The sequence below is a fragment of the Gracilinanus agilis genome, chromosome 4, assembly GCF_016433145.1.
Source record: "Gracilinanus agilis isolate LMUSP501 chromosome 4, AgileGrace, whole genome shotgun sequence".
Taxonomy (NCBI): domain Eukaryota; kingdom Metazoa; phylum Chordata; class Mammalia; order Didelphimorphia; family Didelphidae; genus Gracilinanus; species Gracilinanus agilis.
Window position 1 is genome coordinate 362,853,828 of NC_058133.1, and position 27,326 is coordinate 362,881,153.

The following is a 27,326-nucleotide window of genomic DNA, read 5'->3' on the forward strand; positions in this document are numbered from 1 at the left end:
CTAGATGGATCCTGTCCTCATGGGTACGAGTTCTGACATCACCAGCTTGAGAATAGTGTCCTTCACTATCAGAAGCTAATTCACCCTATCAGTCAACTCATGACATCGTAATAAAAATAATCTTTTATTTTTAAAGCAACTTCAGCCCACCAGTCAGCTTCTCTGACTTGGAAAAGTGAGCCTAGCAGTGACTGTTAGTGAGTGCTAACCCAAAAGAACCAGTTAAAAAAAGCTATACTTCTGAGAAGCCAAAGTACATTTGCTTTTTGATGGTCTAAATGCTTCCATTTCAGTTTCTTAAGAAAGTCATAAAAGAAAGTCCTCTCCCCAAAATATAGGTTTCTTCATCTGTAAAATGAGGGGGTTGAACTAGATGAGCTCTAAAGCCTTTGGGGAAATTGTTGGCATAGGTTAAAAGAAAGTAATTCTCATAATCCCTGATGTAGAAAGGTGGTCAGAATTTTTAAAATCTCAAAATGCCTATAAAAAGGCTGACCTATTTTATTTTCTACACACGAATAACTATTAAAAAAATACAAGTTCTCATTAAATAAGAGAGTGGAGTTAAACACACACACAGATATATATATACACACATTCAAGTGATGTATGACTCAAATATAAGCTGAGGAAGCTACTCAAGGGGAGCTTTGTGTGTTAGGGGGGAAAATTCTCTCCAAAATGTTTATGTCACTTTTTGCAGGAACCACTTCAAAGACTTTATGAAACCCATAGCACCATCAGCATCGATATGGGAGCAGCATTCTTTCAAAATGCCAGGCTAACTTGGTAGCACCTGTTAAACTGCCGATTAATGTTTAGTGGAGAAAATAAGTGTAGAGAAAACAGTGTCCCCCCTCACAAGGAGATTTTATCTAAAAAAAACAAACCAAAAAAAAAACCTCTCTCTCCCTCCACTGTTCTTTCTCTCTTCTTTTCTTTTTCTTTCTCCTTCTCTCTCTCTCCTTCTCTCTCTCTCTCTTTCTGCTTTCTTCCCTCCCTCCCTCTCCATCTACCTCTCCTTCTCTTTCAGCAAGGATTGATTCATTTTTGTCTTTGCATTATCAGTGTTTATTAGCACAGTACCTTATACACTGTAGAAACTTGATAAATATTGAATTGAATTCAAAGAAACATGAGAATTAATAATGTGATATCACACTTTTATTTGCCAGAGAGCTTTAGTCTTGAAAAAAAATGAAGAATTTGGATTCATGAAGACTTAAGTTCAAATCCTATTTCAGATACTTGCTAATTGTTGCACCTCAGTTTCCCCACCCAGAAAACTGAGATGATATACCTTTAGTACCAACCTCAAAGTGTTATTATGAGGCTTACCTAAAATAATTTACATAAGATGCCTAGAAAACTTTAAAGTGTTCTGTTAGTTATTAGTATTACTTATTGTTTAAAAATGACAATTAAAACATATGATTTATGTGCAAATTGGCATATACATTTAATAAGTTGTTAGACTCTACTCTATTGCTCATTAAATATATCCTGAGAAGCAATTCAATAATCCAGGTACAAGTTTTGTTTTGGTAAGACTACTATTTGCAAAGCCTTCCTTCTTTCTCTCCCTGAGAACTCCTTCCTATCCAAAATTTATTTCTTTTAAAAACTCTCCACTTAAAAACACAAAAATCTAATTATATTTTCATCTAGGTCCATTGAAGTGAATTCAACTGTGAATGACTTAACTATGATCAGCAAGGCAAGGATAGAGGACAACGCCAAGGGACTCATGACAAAAAAAGGCTATCTACCACCACAGAAGGAACAGATGGAGTCCAAATGCAGATAGAAACACACCGTTCTTCACCTTATTTCCTCCACAAATTTCTTCTTTAGTGTAAGCAACATGTGTCTTGTTTCACAACACGAAGAACAGGGAAATGTGTATAAGATAATATATGTGCAAAGTGTATCATATTACCTGCCTTCTTAGGGATGGGGGGAAACTAGAAAGCAGGGGAAAAAAGAATAAAACAGATTTTTAGACATAGTTAATGTGAGAATTGTTTCTCTTGGATAAGCCTATGTATCATAATTACATGTTTATAAAAAACATGTGTCATATATATTTTTAAATGGTAACAAGAAAAAGTGGTTTGATGATATACTACGCTATCAGTAGCTAGTATTTTATGTATGTCACAGATGAGAAAGTATGGTAAAAGTCATCCATGGGTGTTGTCAGAACTCTGGGCTTATTGAATTTAACTGGTACAGCCAGCTCATGAGACATATTCAGGAAAAAGAACTCTGTCTTTTAAAAATCAATGAGCCTTCTAACATAACAAACATTATTCTCTATCCCCTATCCCCTAGATTCCACTTAGACTCATTATTCTTACAAGGCCCTCCCTACGTCTAAAGTCTGGAAGCCAACTAATCATTTTATTGATGGTGAAATGGGGCAGCTGGACCTGGAGACAAGAAAACCTGAGTTCAAGTCTTGCTTCAGATACTTACTAATGATACAATCATGGGTAAATCAATTTGTCTGCCTCAGCTCCCTTATATATAAAATTAGGAATAATAACAGTACTTGCCCTATAAAGTTGTTGTTGGGAAGAAATGAGACAATATTTGTAAAGAGCTTTGCAAATCACGAAAGTCTACATATATGCTAATTATTATTGTTGTTGTCATTGTTGTTTTTAACATTATCTTTCTAAGGCTAGTTTAAAAAATTACTTCATTTTCTATGGCTATGTGACCTGGAAAATTCCTTACGTAATTCATTTTTACTCTACTAGAATTAACATCTTTCAGATCATTCAAGAAGTTCCATCAAAAAAGACATTTGGTTACATGATTATTCGTAACTTGGTACGTGAATATCAAATGTGGCAAAGTGTCATTTGCTCTGATAACTCCTTCCCAAGGTCTACAAGCAATAATTCCTGGAATTACAAATAGTCACTTAACCAAATGTCTTTTTGCTGGCATATCAGTAAGCAGATCCCCACAGGATCTTTCACTCAATTCTGCAAGACAGAACTTTTATTCTTGAGCTGATTCTCTGTCATACCCTCCTAGGCGGCTGTTATAAACCTTCTCTCCTCAAGTCCTTAGTGTCTCCTCTGAATCCCCCCATAGTCACCCCTCCAAAACAGATGTCTTTGCCTCTTATTTTACAAAGAAAATAGACACCATCTGCCATGGGCAGACTCCTTTTCCTCCCCTATTCCATATCGTAAAAGCCTCTCTCCATTTTCACCTAATTTCTTTACTTCTGTTCTTGTTTCTGAGGCACAGTAAAGCCCCCCCTCCTTGCTGACTACTGTTCTAAATCTCCATCTCTTTTCTGTGCCAAATTCCTAGAAAGAAGGGTCTAAATTTGCTATTTCCACTTCCTTACCACCCATCCACCATTCAGTCCTTTGAGATCTGGCTTCCACCCAGTCCCTTAAGTGAAACCCCTCTCTCAAAGGTAATCTTGACTATTAAAGCCAAAATTAGCCTTTTCCAGCCCAGTCTTCTTCCCCCTTGATGTCTCTCTGCAGCTTTTGAAACTCTTAACCATCCCCCTGTCTCTCCTCCATCACTTCATATGACACTACTCTTTGCCTAGGACATCTTTGACTTTTCTGACCACTCCTTTGCTGAACCATCTTCTCTCTCCTATCCCTTTAGCATAACTGCTCTCCAGGGCTTTCTGGTGGGAGTTCATCATCTCTCTCTCCCTCTCCATATAGTCTGAGAGACTTCATCAATTCCCATATGTTCAAGTATCATCATCAGTAACTCTCAAATCCGTATACCCACCCTTAATCTCCTTGATTTCTAGCCACATATTATCAAATGCCTGCTATATATGTCCTGGATGTCTCCTCCAGACTCTACATCATAAAGCACTATTCAAATTCAAATAAGTGAGACTATTGTTATTATTATTTAATTTAAGATAGAAATTACAGTTCTGAAGAAGGTACACTTTATATAAGCAGCATTATAGGAATTTTCCCTGACCAGGAAAAGGGAGAGTTTGCCTTAAATATAGTTGAACAGAGGGAAAAGATTATGAATTTCCACAGATAAATAAAGTATCATAACACCTAACAAATCATCCACTGGCTGATTGATAGATATATTATACTCCACAAATGGAAAAATTTGGCTACAAACATAAATGAAAATGATTATACCTTCTATTGGCAATCAAAGCAGAGAAGAGATAAACAAATCACCTCCCTTTCTAATCTTACTTCCCTTTTTAAAGAAATGCTTACTAGACTGGTAAGTCAGGGAAACATCACAAACATATGTATATGTATTTTAGCCAGGTGTTTGGCAATTATTCATGACGTCCTCATGAATAGGATTAAAAGAAATGGGCTGAATGATAGACAGATTCATAGCTCTTGAACAACTGAATCCCAAAACGTGTTGATTTGATGAACTGAGGTCAACTTGGGTAAAAGTTTCAAGTGACATGCCATAGAGCTCTGTACTTAGCTCTGTGTGGTCAACATTTTTTATTAATAACCTAGATGAAGACAGAGGAATGTTTATCAAATCTACATGAGAGACATAGCCAATTCACTAAGTGGCAGAAATGGAAGAAAAATGTTGATGAAACTGAAACTAGCTAGATGAAAATGAATAGGAATGAATATTAAGTTCTACACACTTGTAAAAAATTCAAATTGCATGACTATAGAACAAGAAACATAAGATTTATAAGAACATAAATTTAAAACTCTAAGGGATCTTTAGGTCTAGTCCCCTTGTTGACAGATGGGGAAAATGAGTCACAGTTTCAAGTTATAGCTAATAAGTGTCTGAGGCAGGATTTGAATGCAAATCTTTCCAACTCTAATGCTAATCCTCAATTCACTCAATCACGCTATATAGTTCATGCAAGAAAGACTTGAGGAGAGATGGGATGGCTGGAGGACTCAATATGAAACAATGGTGTCTTGGGGCTATTAAAATAACTACTGTAGACTCAGTCTGCAATAATACAATAATGATATGTGTCCAGATCACTGGCTATAGACTGTACTAATCAAATCGCCTCTAACATACTGTGTTCAGCTCTTTTCTTTAAAGGCAGATTGAAAACCCCAAAAGACAGCTGTCAGGATGTTTAGAATTTAGAAACTGCCACATAAGGACAGTTGAAGGGCAGATAGATCTTTAGCTAAACAGAGATGGTGAGAAGGGAAAATATAATAAGAGCCATCTTTAACACAACAGAGCTCTGGTGGATTGTGCCTGTAGGGAATGGAGAAGGAACAATCATTTAGTAACTTTATAGGGATTAGCTCCTAAGACCAGGGAAGGAAAGCTACATCAGTTCAATGAGAAGTGTTTTCTAATCATTAGGGCTGTCAGACAAAATAGGGGGATGCCTTGGAAAGCAGGAGCAGGTCCTCGTCCCTGGATACGTTTAGGCAGAAGCTGGATGCCCACCTGTCAGGGATGCCACAGAGGGAACTCCTTCACACATTCAGAGGCTGGAGGACCTGACTTTGGGGACTGCCTTCTAACTTCCAGGTTTATAATATAACACTTCTCTTGTCTGTTCCAGTAATGCTTGCTATCCCAAAAGGATAAAGGAAAGACTGAATTCACATAGTCCTGAACCTTTTCTAAGGTCTGAGAGAATCCCAGCATGGCATCCTTCACAAATACAAAATTGAACTGAAGCCACAGATGATAAGGAAAAAAAGGAAAAGAGAAAGTCCCTTAAACAAGATTTTCTTCCTGAATCCAATTTTGTGAAGGACTCATGGGCAGATGGTGGGAAAGTTCCTCGAAGAAAGAACATGAAAATGGTCTCTGGACAGTTTTATGTTAGCTTTAACACAAGCCATGTTTATCTCTGTTCTTGAGTGCATTTTTCAGGGATGATGACACATGTGAATTCTGAGCCATCCCTATATATATTTTATTAAATAATCTCTCCTTCACACGCTATTTCAGCTGACAATAAGTCTAAGACAGACAAGAAAAAGGCTTACAACATCCACACAGCAGGCCCTGCTGCAATGAGGCCAATTATGCAATTGCTTACTGCTATAGCAGAAAACCCTTGTGTAAAAAATAAATATTACTCTCTTGCCCTTAAGCCAAAGAACAAAAAAAGTGGAAATTGTACTTCATTCTCTATTGTCCTGTAGGCAATGTTTCTTACCACCCACAGAAGAAGGTTCATGGTAACAAACAACTTCCATCCTGTCGAGATGACAAATACTACTGTTAGGAAAAATTCAATAAAACAATTCCCAAGACTGGGAATGAGCAATGGAATGGGCCTGAGCCTCAAAGTCCTCTTGCTCCCTCACTCCTTAGAATGCCACCATGGGAAATCAATCACAACAGTTGGACAGGGTGGGGCTCTTGCCAAGCAGAAAGAGTAAAATTTTTTAGAAGCTAATCCTTTAAAACTAAAAGGAAAAAAAGAAAATTCCTCCCACTGAGGTAAGAGCCATGTTACTATTTGGACAATTAAAAGTTGTGGTTGGGGTCCTGCCAAATACAGAGAAAAGAAATAAAACTGATTAGTTTTAATACTTGATTCTAAGACAAAAAATAAGAGTTTATAAAAAACATTTTTAATACTTATTGATTGCTAGTTTAGTAGGAAAGTAAAGTGGGCTTAGAATCCAAAGAACATGGGTTTAAATTCCTGTTCTGCTTTTCACTACCCATGTGATCTTGGGCAATCACCTCCCTTCTCTTGACCTGGAGGAAGAAGTCTTGTCTATCTTCATTTCTCCCCAGCCCTGTTCTTGCTTGGTTTCTATTCCTGATATCAATCTTCCTCCAGGTTAAGCCCATCATCAGAAATCACATTATCATGGAGGAAGTTTCAGCTCACAACTCTCAGATACATCTCAGATATATCTCCTTTCTGACTAGAGGGCTGGCACACAAAACTCCTCCCAAAGTTTCCTTTTCTAGAAGGCTCAGAATTTCCAGCCAACTCCTCATTTTCTACCAGCTCCTCTATTTGGTTTTAACTCACCAACATTGTGCCCCCCTTGCCAAGGACCCAGTGGTATCCATCTGGGATCTTCCACCCTTTTCCAGCTTCTTTTTGTGTATTGTCTTCCCCTATTAAATTATGAGCTTCTTGAGGGCAGAGACTGTCTTTCTTTGTATCTGTATCCTTTAGAGCTGAGCATAGTGCCTGCCACAAAGTAAATATCAAATAAATGCTTATCGAAGGGGCAGCAGTGGCTAGAATGCCAGCCTTGGAGACAGGAGGACCTGGGTTTAAATCTGGCCTCAGATACTTCCTCACTGTGTGACCTTGGGCAAATAATTTAATCCTATTTGCCTAAAAAAAGGAAAAGGAAAAAAAGTGCTTATTGGCTACTGACTTTTGGCCTTGTTTAGAAAGGCTGGGGCCAGCTCATCTTAAAAGTGAACCCTGGACTTGGAGTCAGTGGAACTGAGTCCAGATCCCAGCTTTATTCCTAAACATCTCTGAGCCTTGGGTGAGTCCCTGAACTACTCTGGGACTCAGGTTCTTTTCTTTAATAAGCTATCATTTCCCTGACACAGATTATAACTTTTCTCTGCTACTGCAAAACTGTTTTATCTTTGTTTTATCTTTACATTTTAAAAACTCTTCCCTTCTGTCTTAGAATCAATACTAAGTTTTAATTCCAAGGAGTAAGAATGGTAAGGCAATTAGGGTTAAAATAACTTGCCTAGGATCACAAAGCTAGGAAATATCTGAATTGAACCCAGATCTTCTCAATTCTAGACCTGGCATTTCATCTACTTTGCTACCTATCTGCCTCTTAACAGAAAACTTTTGAGAATTTCTGTAAACAAAAAAATTGTCCAAAATTAAGGTCTATTCCAGCTTGGTAGGCTTTCTCAGAGCTGGCAATCTTCTGGCAAGGCCTTTAGAGAATTCACTATCACCTCGATACCACAATAAGTTGAAAGAGCGGGACTATAGTTGGGGTTCAGTGCCTTGGGCCTCAGTGAAATTAAGGGATTACACAAAGTGCTTTCTGACCCAAACTCCAAATTGCCTACTCCCTACCCTCTGCTCTGAGGCAGCTGGTCTTTAGCAGCTCCAAGGGTTCAAGGACCAGAAGCAGAAATTTGCAAATTACTGAAAAATGGCCCAAACTGAGAGGTTGTTGGGGAAACAACATGAGCTCATCCCAAAGGTCCCCTTCCTACTCCAACACTTCATAGAGACCTGAAACACAACATAAACATGGCCATCGGTAGCGATTCAAAATGTCACCCAAGAGCTGGGTGCATACAGTCCAGAATGGGTTAGCTTTTATTAACTTGGAAATTCTAATGAACAAAGGTCACCCCTTCCTTCTTAGATGGCACAGGAGGCTGTTCAAACAAAGACCCAGCCTCATGATCCTGGGTTGTATATAGAACAGAAGTGAAGTTAACAAGCTACCAGAGGTGATGAGTAATAATTATTTCCAGTTAAAGGTTTAAAAAAAAAAAGTCTGCCCTTCAGCTGCAAACATTCAACCTCTCCTTCCCCCCAACACAAATGAAGCATCAGTACCAAGCTATTTCCTCCTACCCAGCCTCGGTCGCTACGAGATGGGGCTGCTTTCTGCCTCCTACAAGCTGTCCTCTTGCTTTCCTTGATGCCTGCCGGGTGAGCCCCCTAATTTATCCTTGTCCCAAGTCCCAGAAAATGACAAGCTGGCCTGGCTCCCCACCCTTCTTGCAAAATTTACAAACAACTAGAAACATTCTTTAGAAGCAGCAACTTCCTTTACAAATTGTAATGTATGAGCTACAAAATAAACAATGGAAACTGAATAGAACTGGACCTTGAGGACTTGTCTTCACTCAGTAATAGGAGCTGGACTGCCTACGTAGTGTCCAAGACCACCAGGAGACCAAGTCAGTCCAGCAGGACGACAAACACCTGGAATCAGACAGGCCAGAGAGCAGGCACTTCTGCAAGGCTGATATCCTGCCACCAGGGTTAGGAGCAGACAAAGCCTTCTGCCTTCTTGTCCCAGACCACAGGGGTAATTATCTGTAACACTCCTTGCAGGCCTCCTATTGACTTAGTTTTACAGTTTAATATCTATCCGTTTTATTGTTCTAATATGTATTTATAAATATAAAATATAAAAATATTTATGTATTTTTATATTTTTGTTAAATGTTTCCAATTACATTTAAAAAAAAAACTCTTATCTCCCATCGTAGAACCAATACAGTATATTGGTTTCAAGGTAGAAGGCCAGTAAGGTCTAGGCAATCTGGGGGTTGTCTTGAAGAGGGTTACACAGTTAGGAAGTGTCTGAGATCAAATTTGAACCCAAAACCTTCCATCTCCAGGCCTGGCTCTCAAATCCACTCAGCAAACCCCCTCCACATATAAATTTTAATCTGGCTCAAGCCAATTCAGGAGTGTTATGGGTCAGGGACAATTTCTGCAGGTAGTAGAGAAGCTCCTTATTCTACTTTGTAGCAGCCCTCCAAATAACCAACATGCTTAGCACTCAGTGCTCTCTAGTCAGCCCACCACTTTCCCTAATTCTTCCTCTTTCCAGGCTCTTCCTGGTCATAGGAAGATCCTTGGCATGGATGCTTCCTCTGCAAAAGCCTCATAGTTCCTTTTTCATACAGATTTGGAGTTAAGGGACCTGTATTCAAATCAGTGTTTTTGAACTGGAAGGGATGCCATCCATCACAAAAGGAATAATATTCCCAACAAGTGGACATTCAGGCTCTGCTCAAGGACCTCCTGGCAGAGGGGTAACCCCTCATCCCTCACAGAGTAGCCAATTCCACTTCTGAATAATCCTAATTGTTAGGGAATTTCCCCTAAATTTGCTTCTTTATTCACACCACATCTTTTAAACTTAAGAGAGATGTAAAAAGCCAGTCTTGGAGTCAGGAAGACCTGGTTCAAGCTCTGCCCCTGAGCTGTAACAACTGTGTGACTCTGGTCAAATCACATAACCTCTTGATATCTTGGGCAACTCTCTAAGAATTTAAGTTGCAGAATGGAGATGAATTAAATGGATGGAATTTCCTCAACTGAGAGAACCCTTAACTAATAAAACTACAGGTCCAGTCAAAAAAATATCTTACCTGAGTCAAGTCAACTTTAGTTCTCTAGGTCTTGGTTCTCTCCTAGGTAAACTGAGGAAGTTGGACTTGATAGTATTTAAAATTCCCTTCAGCTCTAAAGTGTATGATCTCAGGTTCCTATAAGGCAGGAACAGCCTTAATGGCTCCTCCATATGGAGCCTATGTATTTTGAGACTTTATTTGTTCAGGGACATAAAATGCTTTTCACAAGACTTTATTAACCCCACAGTAAGAACTGCAGATATTTTTATCTTTTCCCTGGAGACTCTTTAGAGCAACAGACATCTAAGAATGTAGCAGTTTCTGTGAACATCTTATATTTTTACAAGCCAACAAAATCTTGGAAATATATACTTCCCTTACTCTATGGAACAGGGACAATAATGTCATGCAAGGCTCCCCACCTCCTCGATTTCTCCAGTTTTCTTTTTAAATGATAGTTTTGTTGATTGGGAAGCTTCCGGAACAGTTAGTACATATAATGAGAAATTATTTGGGCAGCATGTTTTTGAGGCCTGAATCTAGCTGCCGATTCAATTAGGAATCAATCAGTAATCATGGATTAACTATTTACTATATGTCAGGTACTATGCTAAAAGCTGAAGATACTGGTAGAAAAGGAGGAGAAAGATCCTCTCCTCAAAGAGTTTATTTTTTAAATTTAAATTCATTATTTGTCACATTAAAATACTCAGGTAACTCCTTCCCTTCCTCCACTGTCCCTTTAGAGAAGGCATCATTTGACAAAAAGATAGCAATATATGTAAAACTATGTCTTGCTTATTTCTACTTCTTTCTTTGGAGATGGACATATACAAGTTATTCTTCAAACAATATATATTGTCTATGATGCTCTCTTGGTTTTGCTTATTTCAGTCTTCACACATTCATGTAGGTTTTCTATGTTTTTTTTAATTAACCTGTTTGTCATTTCTTACAGAACATCATAACCATATTCCATAACTTGTTTAGTCATTCCCCAAATGATGGGCATCCCTAAAATTTCCAGGCTTCTGCCACCACAGAGCTGCTGGAAATATTTTAGAACATACGGGTTTCCTTTTCCTTTTTCCCTGACCACCTCAGGAAATAAACTAATCATGGTATTGCTGGGTCAGTAGGTAGACACAATTTTATAACTCTTTAGGTAAAATTCCAGATTGTTCTCCAAATGGTTAGATCAGTTTGCAAAATGACAAATGTTGGAGGAGATGTAGAAAAATGGGGACACTGATACCCTGTCGGAGGAGCTTACATCCTAACGAGAGAGGCAAGATGTCTATACAAAGATACATACAAGACATATATACAGTGGAGAGAAGGTAACCTTAGAAGGAAAGGCAGAAGCAGTTGGAGGAGCTTAGAAAGATTTCCTATAGCAGGTGGTATCTGAAATAAATCTTGAAAAAAAGCTAGATATTCCAAGTGGAGGGGAAGAGAGAGTGCATTCTAGGGATAAGGAACAGCCAGAGCAAATCAGAGAGTTTTGGGAGTTGAAGCCTTGTGTATGAAGAATAATTAGCAGGAATGGCAGACAGGGAATAGAATACTCTGCTGCCATTCTTTATACTCCTGGAAATAGTTTTCATTTATCAGTAAAACTAGAGGCTTGAAAATATGAAGAGGGTTCATTGAATAGCTCTACACGCTGTCTGCATGATTCCCTGGATACTGACAAGTTTGGAAAAACAAAAACTTCCTTTCCTACTTCAGAGTTCAGGTGAAACATAAAGGTTTCATTAACTGTTTCCTCCTGAGGAGTTACAATCAGAGTGGATATTTGAATAACGTTAATTGTAAGTCATCAGGAAGACTGCATTTGATCGGTCAACTTACCATACTCCAAAAGCATACTCTTGTTGTTTTATCAGGTAATAAACATTTACTAAGCACCTACTATGTGCCAAGCTGTTAAGTGCTAGATAGACAAAGTAAAAAAGCAAAAAATAGTCTCTGCTCCTAGGGAGCTCACATTCCAATTGAGCTATAACTTTTCCAACTTCTCTCTAACCGTGAAGAGGTTAGGTTTCAATTTTAGAAAGTACCCATGATACTATTTTAGAGCAATGAGTTAAAGAAGCTATGTGCTCCTCCCTCAAGACTTCTGGAATGCTTTGTCCACAATCTTCTTTTATTCCTACTGCCTTCCTTTGTATTTTTCTTCCTTTTCATTGATCTCTTCTACCTCCTTGCCCGAGAAATCTCTATATTTCTGGACAACAAGCTCTCCTGAAGAGAAAGCAGACTATTGACAGAGGCTCTGTGGCTGAAAATTCAGTTTGAGAAATCATTTTCATTCCACCAGTGTCTGCTCTATGCAAGGCACTGCGGGAAGAGCTGGGAAATCAAAGACATAAAGTACATCAAAGAGGGTTTGGGAGTGTGTGGAGTAGAAGCCAGAATCTGGCATATAGAGAAATCAGCGCAGTACGAGGAAAACCGGGGTGAGGAAGAACACCTACGATTGGAGAGGATTCCCAGAGGAAATGGTCCCTCACTTGAGCCCCAAAGGAAGGGAAGTATTCTGGGCTCTGGAGATAAGGTTCTGAAAGGGCATTCTAGACACAGAGAATGGCTTGTTTAAATCTATGGAGATGGGAGATGGAATGTGGAGTTTAAGAAAGAATAAGTCGGATTCGGTGAGAATGCAGAGTTCATCTGACCTCAAGACACTTCCTAGCTGTGGGACCCTGAGAGAGTCATTTATTCCCCCACTGCTTAGCCCTTACCATCCTTCTGCTTTGGAATCAATACATAATAGTGATTCCAAGGGGGAAAATAAGGGTTTAAAAAAACAGAATTCACGAAGAGGAGTAAAATGAGAAATACAACTAAGAACTATGTGATGCTAGTTTGTTTGAGCTTTGCCTTCTTCTGGCTATTCCAAATGATTATTGGAACATTCAGGAAAAAGACTAAAGCTGGGATTTTAGGAACTCTTGGATAAGGAAATTCCCTTTACAGACAAATATAGTTCAGGGCCTTCTCTTCAAGTTCTATGGTTATAGGGGGCTGCCTAGGGTCCTGAGAAGCTAAGTGACTTTCCTAGAGTCACACGGCCTGTGTGTGTTAACTTATAACTTAGTTTTATAACTTATAACTAAGTTTTCTTGGCTCTGAGGCTGGCTGTCAACCCACTACACCATGCTGCCTCCTACCGAATGATTATTGTATATTTATGCTAGCGAATGAGCTTCAAGAAATCAGGAATTATATATTAAGAATTCCAGGTGATGGAGAAATAACTTTTTTAAACCCTTACCGTATGTCTTAAAATCGGTTCTAAGGCAGAAGAGCAATAAGGGCTAGGCAGGGTTAAATGACTTATCCTAGGTGACCCAGCTACAAAGTGTCTGAGGCCAGATAGGAACCCAGATTCTCCTGACACCCAGCCTAGCACTCTCTCTACAAGCTGCACTACACAATTCCTTAAAGGCACTGAGAAGGATGTTAATAATTGGTTGTTGAATGATTTCACATCTACAGCTATATCCATACCACATTGCAATAACTAATCATCCTAATGAATATTTTATCATCAAAAGAAGATTTATTTATGTTCAATTTTATTCTTTTTAAGAAAGAAGGAAATTACATAGCACATTAGGAAAAAAAAATTTCCATTAAAAAAGTTTAAAGGGTGGGACAGCTAGGTGGTTTGACAGCCAGGCTCAGAGTGAGAGATCTTAGGTTTGAATTTGGCTTTGGACACTTCCTAGCTGTGTGACCTTGGGCAAGTCACTTAACCCCCATTACCAAGCCCTTACCACTCTTCTGCCTTGGAACCAATGCATAGTATTGATTCTAAAACATAAGTTTAAAGTCTTAAAAAAAAGTTTTAAAGGAACTAGAGACGATTAGGCTGCTGCTAGAGTCGAGAAGATTCATCTTCCCAAGTTAAAATCTGGCCTCAGATGCTTACTAGCTGTTTGACCCTGGCCAGGTCACTTAATCCTGTTGGCCTCAGTTTCCTCATCTGTAAAATGAGCTGGAGAAGGAAACGGCAAACCACTCCTATATCTTTGCCAAAAAAATTCCAAATGGGAACACAAAGAGTTGGACATGACTGAAAACAACTTTTGGACAACAGAATTGTTTAGCCTAGAGAGAACATCTTCTCATGAAAGAATTTCTCAGAATCCTTGAAGAAAGTATCTATTTTTCATTTTGTCTTCATAACCTCAAACATAGTAGGCTACTTAATGAATGCTAGTTGAATTGAAATAAGAGGTTGTTTCCTTCAAACATCTGAAAAGTTGTCATGCGAAAAATGAATTAGGTTTATTTTGCCTGGTGACAGAAAGAAGAACTAGGACTCGTGGGTGGAAGCTACAGGGAGGCAATTCATCTCTGTGTAGGAAGAGCTTCCTAACAGAGTCATCCAAAAAGGGAACAGGCTACCTCAAGAGAAAGCAACTTCTCCTTTGGTGGAGATCTACAAAAGGAAGATGACTGGCAAGTAGGTAACATGATAGACAGGATTCATGCTTAAAATGCAGATGGTTAGACAAGATGATTTCTGACATACACTCCTAAAAGAATATTTTGTAAAGCCTAGAGAATATTATTTAAACAGTCAACAGCTACCAGGGATATTTGGCTAAGAAGGCTCATTCTCTTACTGGAAGGAGGGGTGCAGGAGTCATACCCCAGATAGTCAAAGTTTTACTGAACATGGCAAGCATCTTGAGGGCAGCCTTTTCCTACCTTTTATCTTCCCCACAGCTTTTAGTACAGCAAAATGGTGTCATTCACATAATGGGAATTTAATATGTGCTTGTTGAAATGAGGAGAGTAACTTACTATGAAAGATTAATAAGAAATTGAGATAAAAAAAGAAATTAAGATCAAACCTCTCTGAAATGATATTGTAAGTCAATGTTAAAATTAGGGTCATAGATAATTTAGATGTTAGATATTATTGAAAGCAAGGTAATTCCTATTAAAATTACTGAAATACAGCACCTATTTATAGTTCTTGATTCTTTAACACATAGCTAGGTGGTACAGCAGATAGTGTCCTGGGCGTGAAGACAGACTGATCTTCCTGAGTTCAAATCTTGCCTCCAACACTTACTAGCTGAGTAACCTTAAAAAGTAAGTCACTTAACCCTGTTTGCTTCAGTTTCCTCAATAAAGCCACTCTAATAACTTTGCCAAGAAAACCCCAAATGGAGTCACAAAGAGTTACACATGACTGAAACAAATGAACAATATAATATTCAACAAAATCCAATATATTTGATAAAATGGTCATGTCTCAAAAATAAATGCAGAAATAAACACTTGGTATTTCAAGGCTCCTCCGTGATTATTCTTAGGGGATTTGAGATAGAACAGAAAACAAAGCACAGGATCTTACGACTTCATTTTAGAAGAGGTCAGAAATCTGTTTCAAAGCATCAAAAATTAGTATCTTAGGATCTGAAGTGAAGGGACCCAGAAACTAAAGCTTTTTATGTGGGAGAGAAAGGAAGTGAAAAACATAAAGACGCCTGATACAAAAAAAAATTAGCTCAAAATTCTCAATTTTAAAAGTGGATTTTTAGTTCAGGAATTTCCCCACTATCTTTTTTAGGAGGGAAACAAAGTTTGAAGACACCATCATAGGGATGACAAAAATATACCAGACAGTACTTGAGAAAGTAATTTACTTTCCAAATGTCTCAGTTTCTGCTCTAGAACTATCTGGAATCAGAGGCCATGGGCTCAAATTTGTAGGATTCACTACTTACTTAACTGGATGGCCCTGAAAAAAATTATTAAACCCCTTTGAGCCTCGGTTTCCTCTTCTATAACAAAAGGGCTGTTCTGGATGGAGTCTGAGGTCCCTTTGAACTTTAAAATCTGTGATCTGTGAACTTTGAGATGCTGGGGGAAAACATCTCATGAATTTTAAAGAAACTGTTGTTATATCAAGACTAAAAGTTCATGTAACTGCCACCTCATCTCCACACAATAGCTCTTTTGACTTTTTAAAAAATTATTTAATATATTTTATTTTCCCTAAATACATGCGAAACAATTAATATTTGTTTTTCACAAATGTGAGCTCCAAATTCTCTCTCTCCTTCCCCTCCCCAAGACAGCGAGAGCTTATCTAGATTATAGGTGTACAATTGTGCAAAACATATTTTCATGTTGTAGAAAAAAACTCATTTCTTTCTTTCTTTTTTAAAATGCTAGCTTTCTTTCTTAATAATATCTTTAAGTCAGAAGGACAAGGGTTAGGTAATGGGGGTTAAAGTGACTTGCCCAGGGTCACACAGCTAGGAAGTGTCCAAAGCCAGTTTTGAATTGAGGTTCTCCCAACTCTAGGCCTGGCTCTCAATCCACTGAGCTATCCAGCTGCCCCTCATCTATATTTCCTACATAAAGGTCAGTGGGGGGCATGAAGAAACAAGGAGAGAGGTAGCATGAGTATTGGTTGGCCATATGGCCTTACCATCAGCAATACTGAAGTTCAAGTCCTGCACCTGACAAATACTGGCTACATGAGCCTAGGCAAGTCATTTAACTTTCCCAGTGGACCAGACAACTCTTAACCTGATGTCTTCCATTCCCCAAAGGGATATGAGTGTACATTTCTGGGTGTCCATAAACTAACTTGGGCAGAAAAAAAAACATATTTTTATTTCAGTATAAGCTATTTCCCTTGAAACTCTATGTAATTTTATTTTTTCATTTAAAAATATCATTCTGATAAAGGATTTTGCCAGACTACCATAGGGGTCTATTATTTTTTAAAAAGTTAAAAAACTAAACGGAAGAACTATTACCATCTTCATCAAGAATTCCCTTAAGAATAGAGTAAGGATCAGGACTCTACCTACCTTTGCATGTCCAATACCCTAGCTATCTTTGGGATCAAAATGCAGAAAATAGAAATAAATGAGTGAAAACTAAATTTACTTTAAAATCAGGAGAGCCCATAGAAACTTCTCTAAACTCTTAGTTAAATTCCTCCAACCACAGTTTTGGGAAGAAAAGAAAAAGGTTTTCTTCATCTGTGACAGTAGGAAATCCTGTCTAATTCATAATCACATGCTCTTGGTATGAAATTAGTCAACTTACTTTTTCCACGTCTAGATGAACATCCTGCTTCTTCAAAGACCTGCAGAAGAAAATAAAGAAGAAATGGTGAGAAAAAAAAGAGTCACACCCCCATATACCACCAGAGAAATGAGCATTGAGTGCCTTGTAAGCCACCCACAAAACACCACCACAGAATTTCCATTCAATAGAGACACACTTGATTTGCCCACAAATTTATTGCTGTTCACACAATTTTTGCTCAGCCACTCTTGCCAAGAGCACCTGCCTGCAAACTGCTTGGAAGGACCTTGACCCAGCCAAAAATTAAGCAAAGTCAATGCTATCTATTTTTTGGAATCTGAATTCTTCAGAAGGAGAAGGAATGTCTGGTGCCATTCTTTGCAGCGGTCCCTGTTCCATCAAGGCAAAGATCAGCTCTTGGAAGTGTTTGTTCTCCCTATATCTAGTGCCACTCAGAGGTCTTACTATGGAGCCAAATACATGGGCATCTCTGAACCAATACCATTTACCATTCACAGTTGGTATGGGCTCCCCCTTACAGAAAGCACAGATAGTGGCAACTACTTGCCCACAGAACACCAGGGTGAGGGTGGATTTCAGACTCCCTGCCAAGTGCCTGGCAAGGCTGGGAATGCTGTTTCTGCTGGTACACATGCCTAATTACTAGTTAATTTTTAAAGTGCTAGGCTGGTGGATGGCACCGTTCCATCCGGCTGGTATACCCTGGCTACCTACCACCAGCAAAATGATGAAAGAGTTCATGTCCCTGTACCTCGTGTATCATTTCCAACTGTGGTCGGCACAGTGTTGCATAGTAGGCGCTTAATAAAGGTTTATTCATTGACTGATGAATACTGTATCAGAAGGGAGCATCAAGAGAGGTCAAGGGGAAAAAAAATTGAGTAATTTAGCCTAGGAAAGATAAGGCTCTGGTCCTTTAAAAAGTAGGCTTGGCTTTCACAGCATCAGAGGAAGTCACAAAAATGGTCAAATCATTAAAAGGGTTATTTAGCTTAGAGAAGAGAAGGTTGGAGGAGTGATTCAACAACAATGGTCTAGCAAGAATGAAAAAAACGAAAAGAATATGAGGTTGGAAGTAAGAGTACTGTGGGTGATTCCCGGCTTGGCTAGTAAGCTTCTGTTGACTGAACAAAATATTTAACCTGTCTGAGCCTATGTTTCCTCACTCATAAATTGCTAGATCAGAAATCTTTAAGATTCTTCTGGTTCACGGGTGTCACACACATCAAATACTATAAATAAAATTAAAAATGATAAATTTGCATTCACTTAATGTATTCTTGGATAATTTTACAGCTATAGGTTTGGCACGTCACCCCTAGCTCACCTGTTCAGAGCAGAGAGGGCTGTGTTTATAAATTCAAAAACAAAGAAAAAGCAAAACACACACGCACACACACACACACACACACACACAGACAATTCTATTCTAAGTACCTTCAATTCTAAGTACCAAGAAGGCTGTAATACAAGAAGGCATCACTCAAGAACAATCTCAAGCTGATGAAATATTTTGGTGACAAATGCCAACAAAATGGCCAGAGCCAGAGCTACAGGAAGGACAGAATCTCATCACGTGGTCAAAGGCAGCAAAGCCTATGGGAACGAGACTAGTTGCAGAAAATTTTGTCAAAAGATGTTTGTGCTAGCAGATTGCTGCCCCTACACCCACCTTCCTCCTCCTGGCTTGGGACCAGAACCACAGCCATCACAGAGACTTCTCAATAACCCCTGAGGCGTATGGGAGCCCACAAAAGAATGGGGAGTGGTGTCTAACCCTAGGAGTAGATGAGCTTCTCTTCCTGGAGTTGGAGAACTAGAAAATTTTATTAGGAGACCTGGAATCCAAATTTACTAATGATCTGCACTCCTTTTTTTCTGAACCAGTGAACCATAAAATTCCACTGAATTCCTACCATTTGACAAGAAATCAAGATTTCGTAGGATCATCAAATTTAGAAAGTTTTAAAAAATATTTTGAAAATTCTATTTCATATAATTGGTTTCCTTTCTATACATACATATTTAATTTTATGCATTTAAAAACATTGTTCTGAGAAAGGGTCCTTAAACTGCCTAAGGGGATCCATGACACACACAAAAAAAATATATTAAAGAGTCCCTCTCTGTTCTACTGGGGAAGTTTCCTGGTAGAAGAGAAAGGTCATTTTGAGAAACAAAATAACCATCTTTAATTTTTAAAGTATTCATGTTCATTTTGCCTATTTCATGACACTAATCATCCTCATTAGTTTCCACTTGTAATATGTCAGTGTAACCCTTCTTTGTTCCACTGAAGATATGGCACAGACACAGGTTAAAGAAAAAGGAGAACTGAGTGGGGAAGAGCTAAACAAATTGTGGTACTTGATTGTGTAATGGAATAAGACACTGCCATGAAAATGACCACCCTAAAGAAGCATGGGAAGACTTCTATGAACTGATGTAAAGGAATGTAAGCAGAACTACATATACTCCCACATCTATATAGTCAACTATGAGGATGGACATAATATAAACATCGCAAGCAAAAAGAATGAAACTGACCATCATGTAATCATAATGACCAAGGCTGGCCCCAAAAGAAGAAATAAAATTTACTTTCTTTTCTTCTTTGTGGGGCAGAAGTGGCCAGTGGCTGTAGACATGGAAAACTGCCCATTTTGGGACTCGAGTGTTAGGTTGGTAAGTTTTGCTGAACTATCTTTATAGTCCTACTTTCTTCCTCATTCTTTGTTATAAAGGTCAGTTCTTTGAATAGGGAAGGAAAGAGGAATATATTTGGAAAATGAATATAATACAAAACCAAAAGATAAATAACATTAAAAAAAGAAAATTATGTTTGAATTTCCAGCTTTTAACAGTTCTATCTGGAAGAAGGCACGCTTTTTTTAAAGGTTTGTTTTTTTAAGGCTTTTTAAGATGTTACTTTATGTTATACATCATAATACAGACTCACCTTAGGACAACAGAGTGACCTAATTCACCACATGGTCACTTTAAACTAACAACTTGGGGGAATCCAGGCATTTTGAGAAAATAAAAAATTATAAATTTGCGTTCACTTAATGTGTGCTTAGATCATCTTACAGCTATAGGCTTGGCATATCACCCCTAGCTCACCTGTCATAGCAGCAAGGGCTGTGTTTAGAAATCCAAAAACAAAGGCAAAGCAAAACACAGCCCATAGCAATAAGCTACAGAGACTCATGACATGCTCTAAGCAGGGTGCTCCTGCCCAAAGCTATTTTTGAGTAAATTACTGGTATCAAGACTGATAACCTGAGAATCAGGAAGCCCCAGCTCTAACTCTGATTCTGCCCCTTTCCTACTGGTCAGGAGACCTCCAGCAGGTCACCCCAGGCCCCAGGCCTCATGTTCCTCAATTGTAAAATAAAAATGTTGGATTAGATGATCTTCGAGTTCCCCTCTACTACCAACCTAATGCTGACATTGCGATTCTAGGGATTCTATGCTGAATGGCATTCCAAGTGATAATCTAGAACTAAGGAAGCAACTCAAAAATCCCTAATGAGTGATTTACAAACTTTTTTTTATATGATCCATCTAACAGCCTTCCTACCTGCCCATAATTTATACCTCTGCCAAAACAAACTGTACATAGGAAAATAAACTACAAATATAACACCAGGGAATATATAGTATATTTTAAATAGACTTATTTATATTTTTTACATATTACAGTTTTATATATCTAAAAACTGGAGACACTTACCAATGACCAAGTCAACCATCTAATTGTTCAGTATAACTCATTTTAATAAATTTAAATTAAGCTTAACATAACTCCAAGTCAGAATCAAACAAACCCATCAATTCCTAGCCTCTCCCAACTGCTAATCCTTTCTCTACTCAACCCCCTCCAAAAACAACAACAAAAAAACACATCTTGAATTCACTGCATATGTGCTTTTTTATGGACATGTTGTCTCCCTTCATTTGAACCTAAGCTTCTTGAGACCAAGCCTTTCATTTTTATCTTCCTATCCTGAGCACCTAGCATAGAATTTATTACATAGTAAATGTTTAATAAATGTTTATTAATTGACCAAACATGTAAGTGTGCAAGGAACACAAACTTTCTGGTGACTTTCTCCTCTAAGAAATGCTGCCCAAACCCATGGAGGGACAAGAGAAGAGCAATGAATTTGATGCCAGACATCTAAGATCAAGTCTAGGATCTGCTCCTTACTACGTGGGAATGTATGTGTGTATCTTCTCCTTTTTAGCCAACTGACCAGGGTTCTATTAAATTCTAATAAAGCAGATTTTCCTTTCTTGGAAATTGTAACTTCTACCAAAGAGAAATTCAATCTCTGGGGTAGTTTTCACCAAGGAGAAAAAACCACATTAGATCACATGGATTTGAAGGACATCATGTGGTATTCTAACTTCCACAACTAGAGATGGAGAGGAGAATCTTTCACTGTTTTGTTTTGTTTTGTTTTCCTAAAGAAACTTCAGATTGTGACCCTCTTAAGAATGACAATTTGGACTTGCATTGTGTACATAACTTCAACAACACGAGATGCCAATTTTATGATTCTCTGCTTGAGGGTACTTTAACAATTGGTACCCACAAGAAGGATGAAAACATGTTTGGAGAGGCCAGCTCACTGTTTCACAAGGTGTCTCAAACATGCATTATACACACACGCACACACCCTTAATCCAATTTCTTTTTCAGTCTTTCTAAACAGATGGAGTTAATTAGCAAAGACAATGCATCTGTGCATCACATTGTACCCACAATGTGCAGATCAAACCCAAAGAGGGATGCCACGGCTTTAACTTCAAAGACATGGCAGACACACAAGGCTTGTGATATTTTTAGTCATCAGCTCCATTATTGCAGAAAGGATAAGGATGGATGAAAATAGAATTGCCCTAATTAAAATACATATGTCAGTCCCTGTTAAGAATGGAGAGTAGTAGTGTTTGTTATAAAACCAAGAGAAGGAGTATCTTTCTTTATTGAATGGATATTTCCGAATTGTTCCATGTGTATCACTTTTTTTTAATAGAACTGTATTTTAAAATCAATTAGGGATATCCTTTATTCAAAGGACTCCTATGAGGGGATGTGCAAAGAATACTTCCATAAAGTGAACAGCTACTCCTTCTCTCTCCTCCCTCTGCCTCTCTGTGTGTCTCTCTTTAAATACAAGATCTCCAAGGACAGAAATTGCTCAGTTGAGCTACTATATAGATGTACATATATATGTACATATATATTTAAGTATGCATATATATGTGTGTATTTATATGCACACACCACACACATGTAAATCCAGATGAGGCACAACTTAATTCCTTCTTCCAAGAAAAATAAGTTATCTTTTATCATGGAGAAATGTTTGTTGATACTTCAAATATAGCATCCTCTTACATCAAATAAAGCAGTGTCTTGACCTCACTGCCTTCTAATTCTGTCATACAAGTAAGTGAGGCTGAGAGAGCACGACCCTTTTCTTGATGAAGAAACACTGGCAGTTAGTTACCATTACTTGCTTTTCTAGATGCTCACTAACCATCCCTTTAATATATTCTATATTCTGTAAAGTCACACCCTCTAGCCTATGGTTTGTAGATTCCACCTGTTTTCTTTGTTTGCTTGTTCATATGATTTTTAATCGAGATAACGTTTACATATCTCAAGTTCTGTGGCACTCTCCCACACTAAACCATCTTTCAACAATCACTAAAGGTGGCACAGAAATCACATTTGTTGGTTCTTTTACTACCCTAAGATGCAATTTGTCTAGTCTTGGTACTCTTTGAACTCACTGAAGAGAGTGTGGATGGAGCTCTAATTTTCTCATTATATACTTGGGTTTCGATGCCCTAGTAGTCATTTTTATTCTGTCCTTTCCAGTCCAAAGATTTTTCTTCTTGACAGGAAAACAAAACAAGAGTAAAATAAATGTTGATTAGTTCTGCCCATTTCATGATCCATCTTCATTTTCCTATCCACTGTACACAGCAGTTCTATCCTCATTGGTTTCCCCAATATAGCTACAAAAGTTCTATTTGCTGTCCTTATTTGCCAGCCTTGGCTTTCTGGGTTTTTATGCTCCAGACCTGTTCTTACATGACTGTTTGGTTGTTGTTCAATCATTCAGTTGTGTCCAACTCTTTGGAACCCCATGAACCATAGCTAGCCAGGCCCTTCTATCCTCTATTATCTCTTGAAGTCTGTCCAAGTTCATGGTCATTATTTCCATGACACTATCTCTCCATCTCATCCTCTGCTGTCTTTTCCTTTTGCCTTCAGTCTTAGGCAATGAATCTTGTCCTCTGATTATGTGGCCGAAATATTTAAGCTTCAGTTTTAATATTTGACGTTCTAATGAGTAATCTGAATTAATTTTTTAAAATATCAATTTTTGGGAATTCCTTACTGTCCTACTCTATTATAATCACCCTGCATCACTTGGTCTTGATTCTACCTTCTATATATCTTTGGAAAAAAATCTAATTTGGTGCATGGGTTCTTGGTACATCCACATTGATCTCTTCAGTTCATTCTATTCCCTTTCTCCCTTTTGATCATTAGAAGAATTTCTGCTTTTTTTTCTTCAAAATTTCATATTTAAGAACTTCTCCCTCCTGTGCTAATTTCCCTTGTAAAATCTTAGGCTATGGAAACTTAGTTATCCTTTTTGAATTCTTTTAAATCTTTTTTCCAAAAATCTAGGGATCATGTCAAGACTTTGCTGCCTGGTTTTCATCTCCTTTTCTGTTAAAACATTTTCAGACTAAGCCATTTCTCCCTGAGATTACCCTCATTTCTACTTCAACAACCAGTGCCTCCTCCTTGGTCAGAATTAGATCTTTTGTCTCTACTTTCTGAAGGATAAAATTATCATTAAAGGTAAGCTAAGAATTTATGGCCTATTCTGCTACAGAGAGATGACTCCAATAGAATTCTAGATAATTGAAATCTTACATCACTACTAATTCTTACACTAACCCAGGCCTGAAATCTGTTTTCCAAATTCCCTGTTATTCCCTGCTCCTATCCAGGTTGTCTACGTATACATACATAATAATATAACCCAATTTTTAATTTTCCCTTCGATGTCACTACTATATTTCTTTCTTTTTTTTTTCAAACCCTTAACTTCTGTGTATTGGCTCCTTGGTGGAAGAGTGGTAAGGATGGGACTAATATATTTCTTCTCTCTGGTTCCTGGGATTTTCTCCTAGATATACCTTCTCAATATATAATATATATAGTCTCCCTTTATCTATTCTGTTCCTTTTAAAAAAGGTATATTTTGAGGACAGCTAGGTGGCTAAGTGGAGAGAGCCTGGGTTCAAATGTGGCTTCAGACACTTCCTAGCTGTGTGATCCTGGACAAGTCACTTAACCTCTGCTGGCTTGCCCTTACTGCTTTTTGACCTTGGAACAATATTAAGTATTGATTCTAAGAGGCTTTAAAAAAAAGGTATATTCTAACAGAGCCATATTCTAATCATGGTGCCTATTCCACTAAATCTCAATGATATCCATGAGATCAAATTGTCCTCCTTGCAATAGAATCTCTAGTTCATCTTTCTTATCACCCCTACTTTATGTACATAGACATCTGAACTGTATTTTGTTAGTCCTGTCTGGGACTTTGTCTCCTGGATAACAAACACTATTAGTATTCCTTTTGCTCCATTATAACTCTTATGGTCCATGATATCTAACTTGGCGTATATACACAAGTAGTTTCCTCCCTCCTCTTTAATCAGATGTGCAAGGTAATAGGTAAATACTTGAGACAATCCTTTTTAGATATACACCATATCTGGTCAAGAGCTCCTCCTATAATTTAAGCTATGCTTTGCCAATCTAAATCATATTCTTATATTAGATCTTCTTAAGCACCTGTTCACTTCCCAAGTTGGACTTTTATCTTCAAAGTATCCAGTCTTCAACAGTTAGAAATAGTAATAAAAAATAAATATTTTTGAACCATATCATTATTCCTCAGAGGTCAAGCTGTTGCTGATGTTACTTACAGGGTCTAACTTCCCTCTACATGAAAAGTGCCATTTACCCCATTACTTAGCTCCCAAATGTTCAGCGGTCCTTCTTCCCTTATTTTTTTGTACTTTGTTTTTCAGTCCTCCAACCTCCAAACAGAGGTCATGATCCCTTTCTGCCTTATCAAAACAGACTACTTTTATTTTTCTCTTCCTTAAACCTTGTCTTCTTCCCTTTTTCAAGGGGCACTTTATTTTCCTTGAAAACCTGGAGAGTAGAGTGACATTCCTCTAAACCCTTTTTAACCTCCTCTTCTGGGAGGAGAACCGATCTAAGAGGAGAAAACATTTACTTGGCCATGGCAGAAAGACACAAACTGAGCAATTGATGCAGTTCCCTGCAAAGTTTCCCTTGTCCTCTCTACTTGTTGGAAATTATTTCCTTAGCCCTCTGTCACTTATGGCAAGATGATGCTGTAGTAGCACTGCCTGTTTGGTTTTGCCTGCTCACCTTGCTGGGGGCTCAGTCAATGAAGCATTTAATTATAGCATTCTTCCTGTCTTTTCTCAAGAGATGATGCTAACTTGCTCACCAGCCTTTGACGGGCAATTAGATGCTTTCTGACAGATGCCCAAAGGTTTGTCTACCAAGCGATGAATTTTTTTGGCCACAAGAACTTATGAAGACTAAATACTGAGGTCACGAAGGGTTTGCCAATTATGCTGACAGAAATCCTTACTATATTTTAGGATATACACACACATTCTATATTAATCAGAATATAGGCTATCCTTGAACATGGACCACATACTTAAAATGAGATTCCTTTGAAAGGGAAAAAAATAAGGTTCTGCCCCCAAATTTTACATTTGTAAGTCATATAATGTGCTTTTGGAGAAATAATGTGGTAGAGTGGATAGACAGGAAAACCTGATTTCAAGTCCCACCTCTGACACTGGTTGTAGGATCTTGGACAAATCACTTAACATAACTCAGAGTTTAAGGTAACTTTCTAAATCTATAAATTGCAGAGGGTACCTATCTGTTCTGGAAAGGGAGAAGAACAGGAGTATTAATATAGCACCCACTACATGCCAAGCAATGTGCCAAGTGCTTTACAAATATCAGTTCATTTGATCCTCATAACAACCCAGCTAGGTCCTTATTTTACAAATGAGGACATTTGAGGCAAACAAAAGTTAACCAAATTACTCAGCATCATCCATGTACTAAGATTTGAACTCAGATTTTCTTGTGCTGTATCCACTGAGCCACCTAGCTGCCTCAGAGAAGATGGGAATTGTTTCTCTCAGAAACTTCCTTTACTAATTATATTACAAGTCCAATCTCTAGCCCTAAAAAGGCTTTATATAAGCCATTTAGGACGCTGCACGACATATATTTGAACAAATCTGGCAAATGGATGTGTGTCTAACATTCATAAGATTTCCCAAAAGTCTTAGTTAAGTTTAAAAACCGCAAAGCCATAAACAAACCTTCCCCTTTAAATTTATATATGTTTATTCGGCTATTAGTAAATGAAAATATTCTGATCTAGCAGTTTAGGGAAGGACGGATCACTACTCAAGCTTTCCCTTTTTGATTGAAGATGAGGGCTCACAAACCCCAAATCTTCAGCAGCTCTTCTATGTGAATAAGACAGAGAGTTCAGTTACACAAAAGAAGAAACTACAATAATAATACAGAGGATTTGGGGAGGGGGAGACTCGGTGGGGAGAAGAGCTAGCCAACAAGGAGACATATTTTTCACTAATCAATGCATCTTCTCTATTGCCATTTGAACTCATTTTACTCCCTTGAAAGGATCTAATATATTTATAGACCAGTCAGAAAAGCCTTCATTACGCCAGGCACGTCTTCACATATTCTGAATGGCCTCTTTTTCACTCCAATTCTCTTAGCTCTATTCATTCACTATTACAGTGAGAATTATAGAATTCAGCACACTGTAATGTAAATGACGGCTGTGAATAAAACAGCCATTGGGCTAATATGACTCGTCATACAGTTTCTTGTTCAACATTCCAAGAAGACATTGTTACTTTAGTGGTTCCTCCTTAGGTCACAGGAAACAGACAAAACAGCAGGCAGGGCTCTAATTCAGAATGAGGAAGGAGACAGGAGGGGGACCCATGGAGGCTGATCACATAGCAAACATAGT

General features: G+C 38.1%; 1 protein-coding gene across 1 annotated transcript in view; it reads right to left on the reverse strand.

Moving 5' to 3' along the window:
• The window catches only part of LOC123246568, a 173,835-nt gene that overhangs the window by 75,686 nt on the left and 70,823 nt on the right, over positions 1 to 27,326 (reverse strand). Inside the window, exon 3 of the mRNA XM_044675414.1 lies at positions 17,143 to 17,182. Coding sequence (XP_044531349.1) covers positions 17,143 to 17,182 — 40 coding nt within the window. The remainder of the gene's footprint in view (positions 1 to 17,142; positions 17,183 to 27,326) is intronic.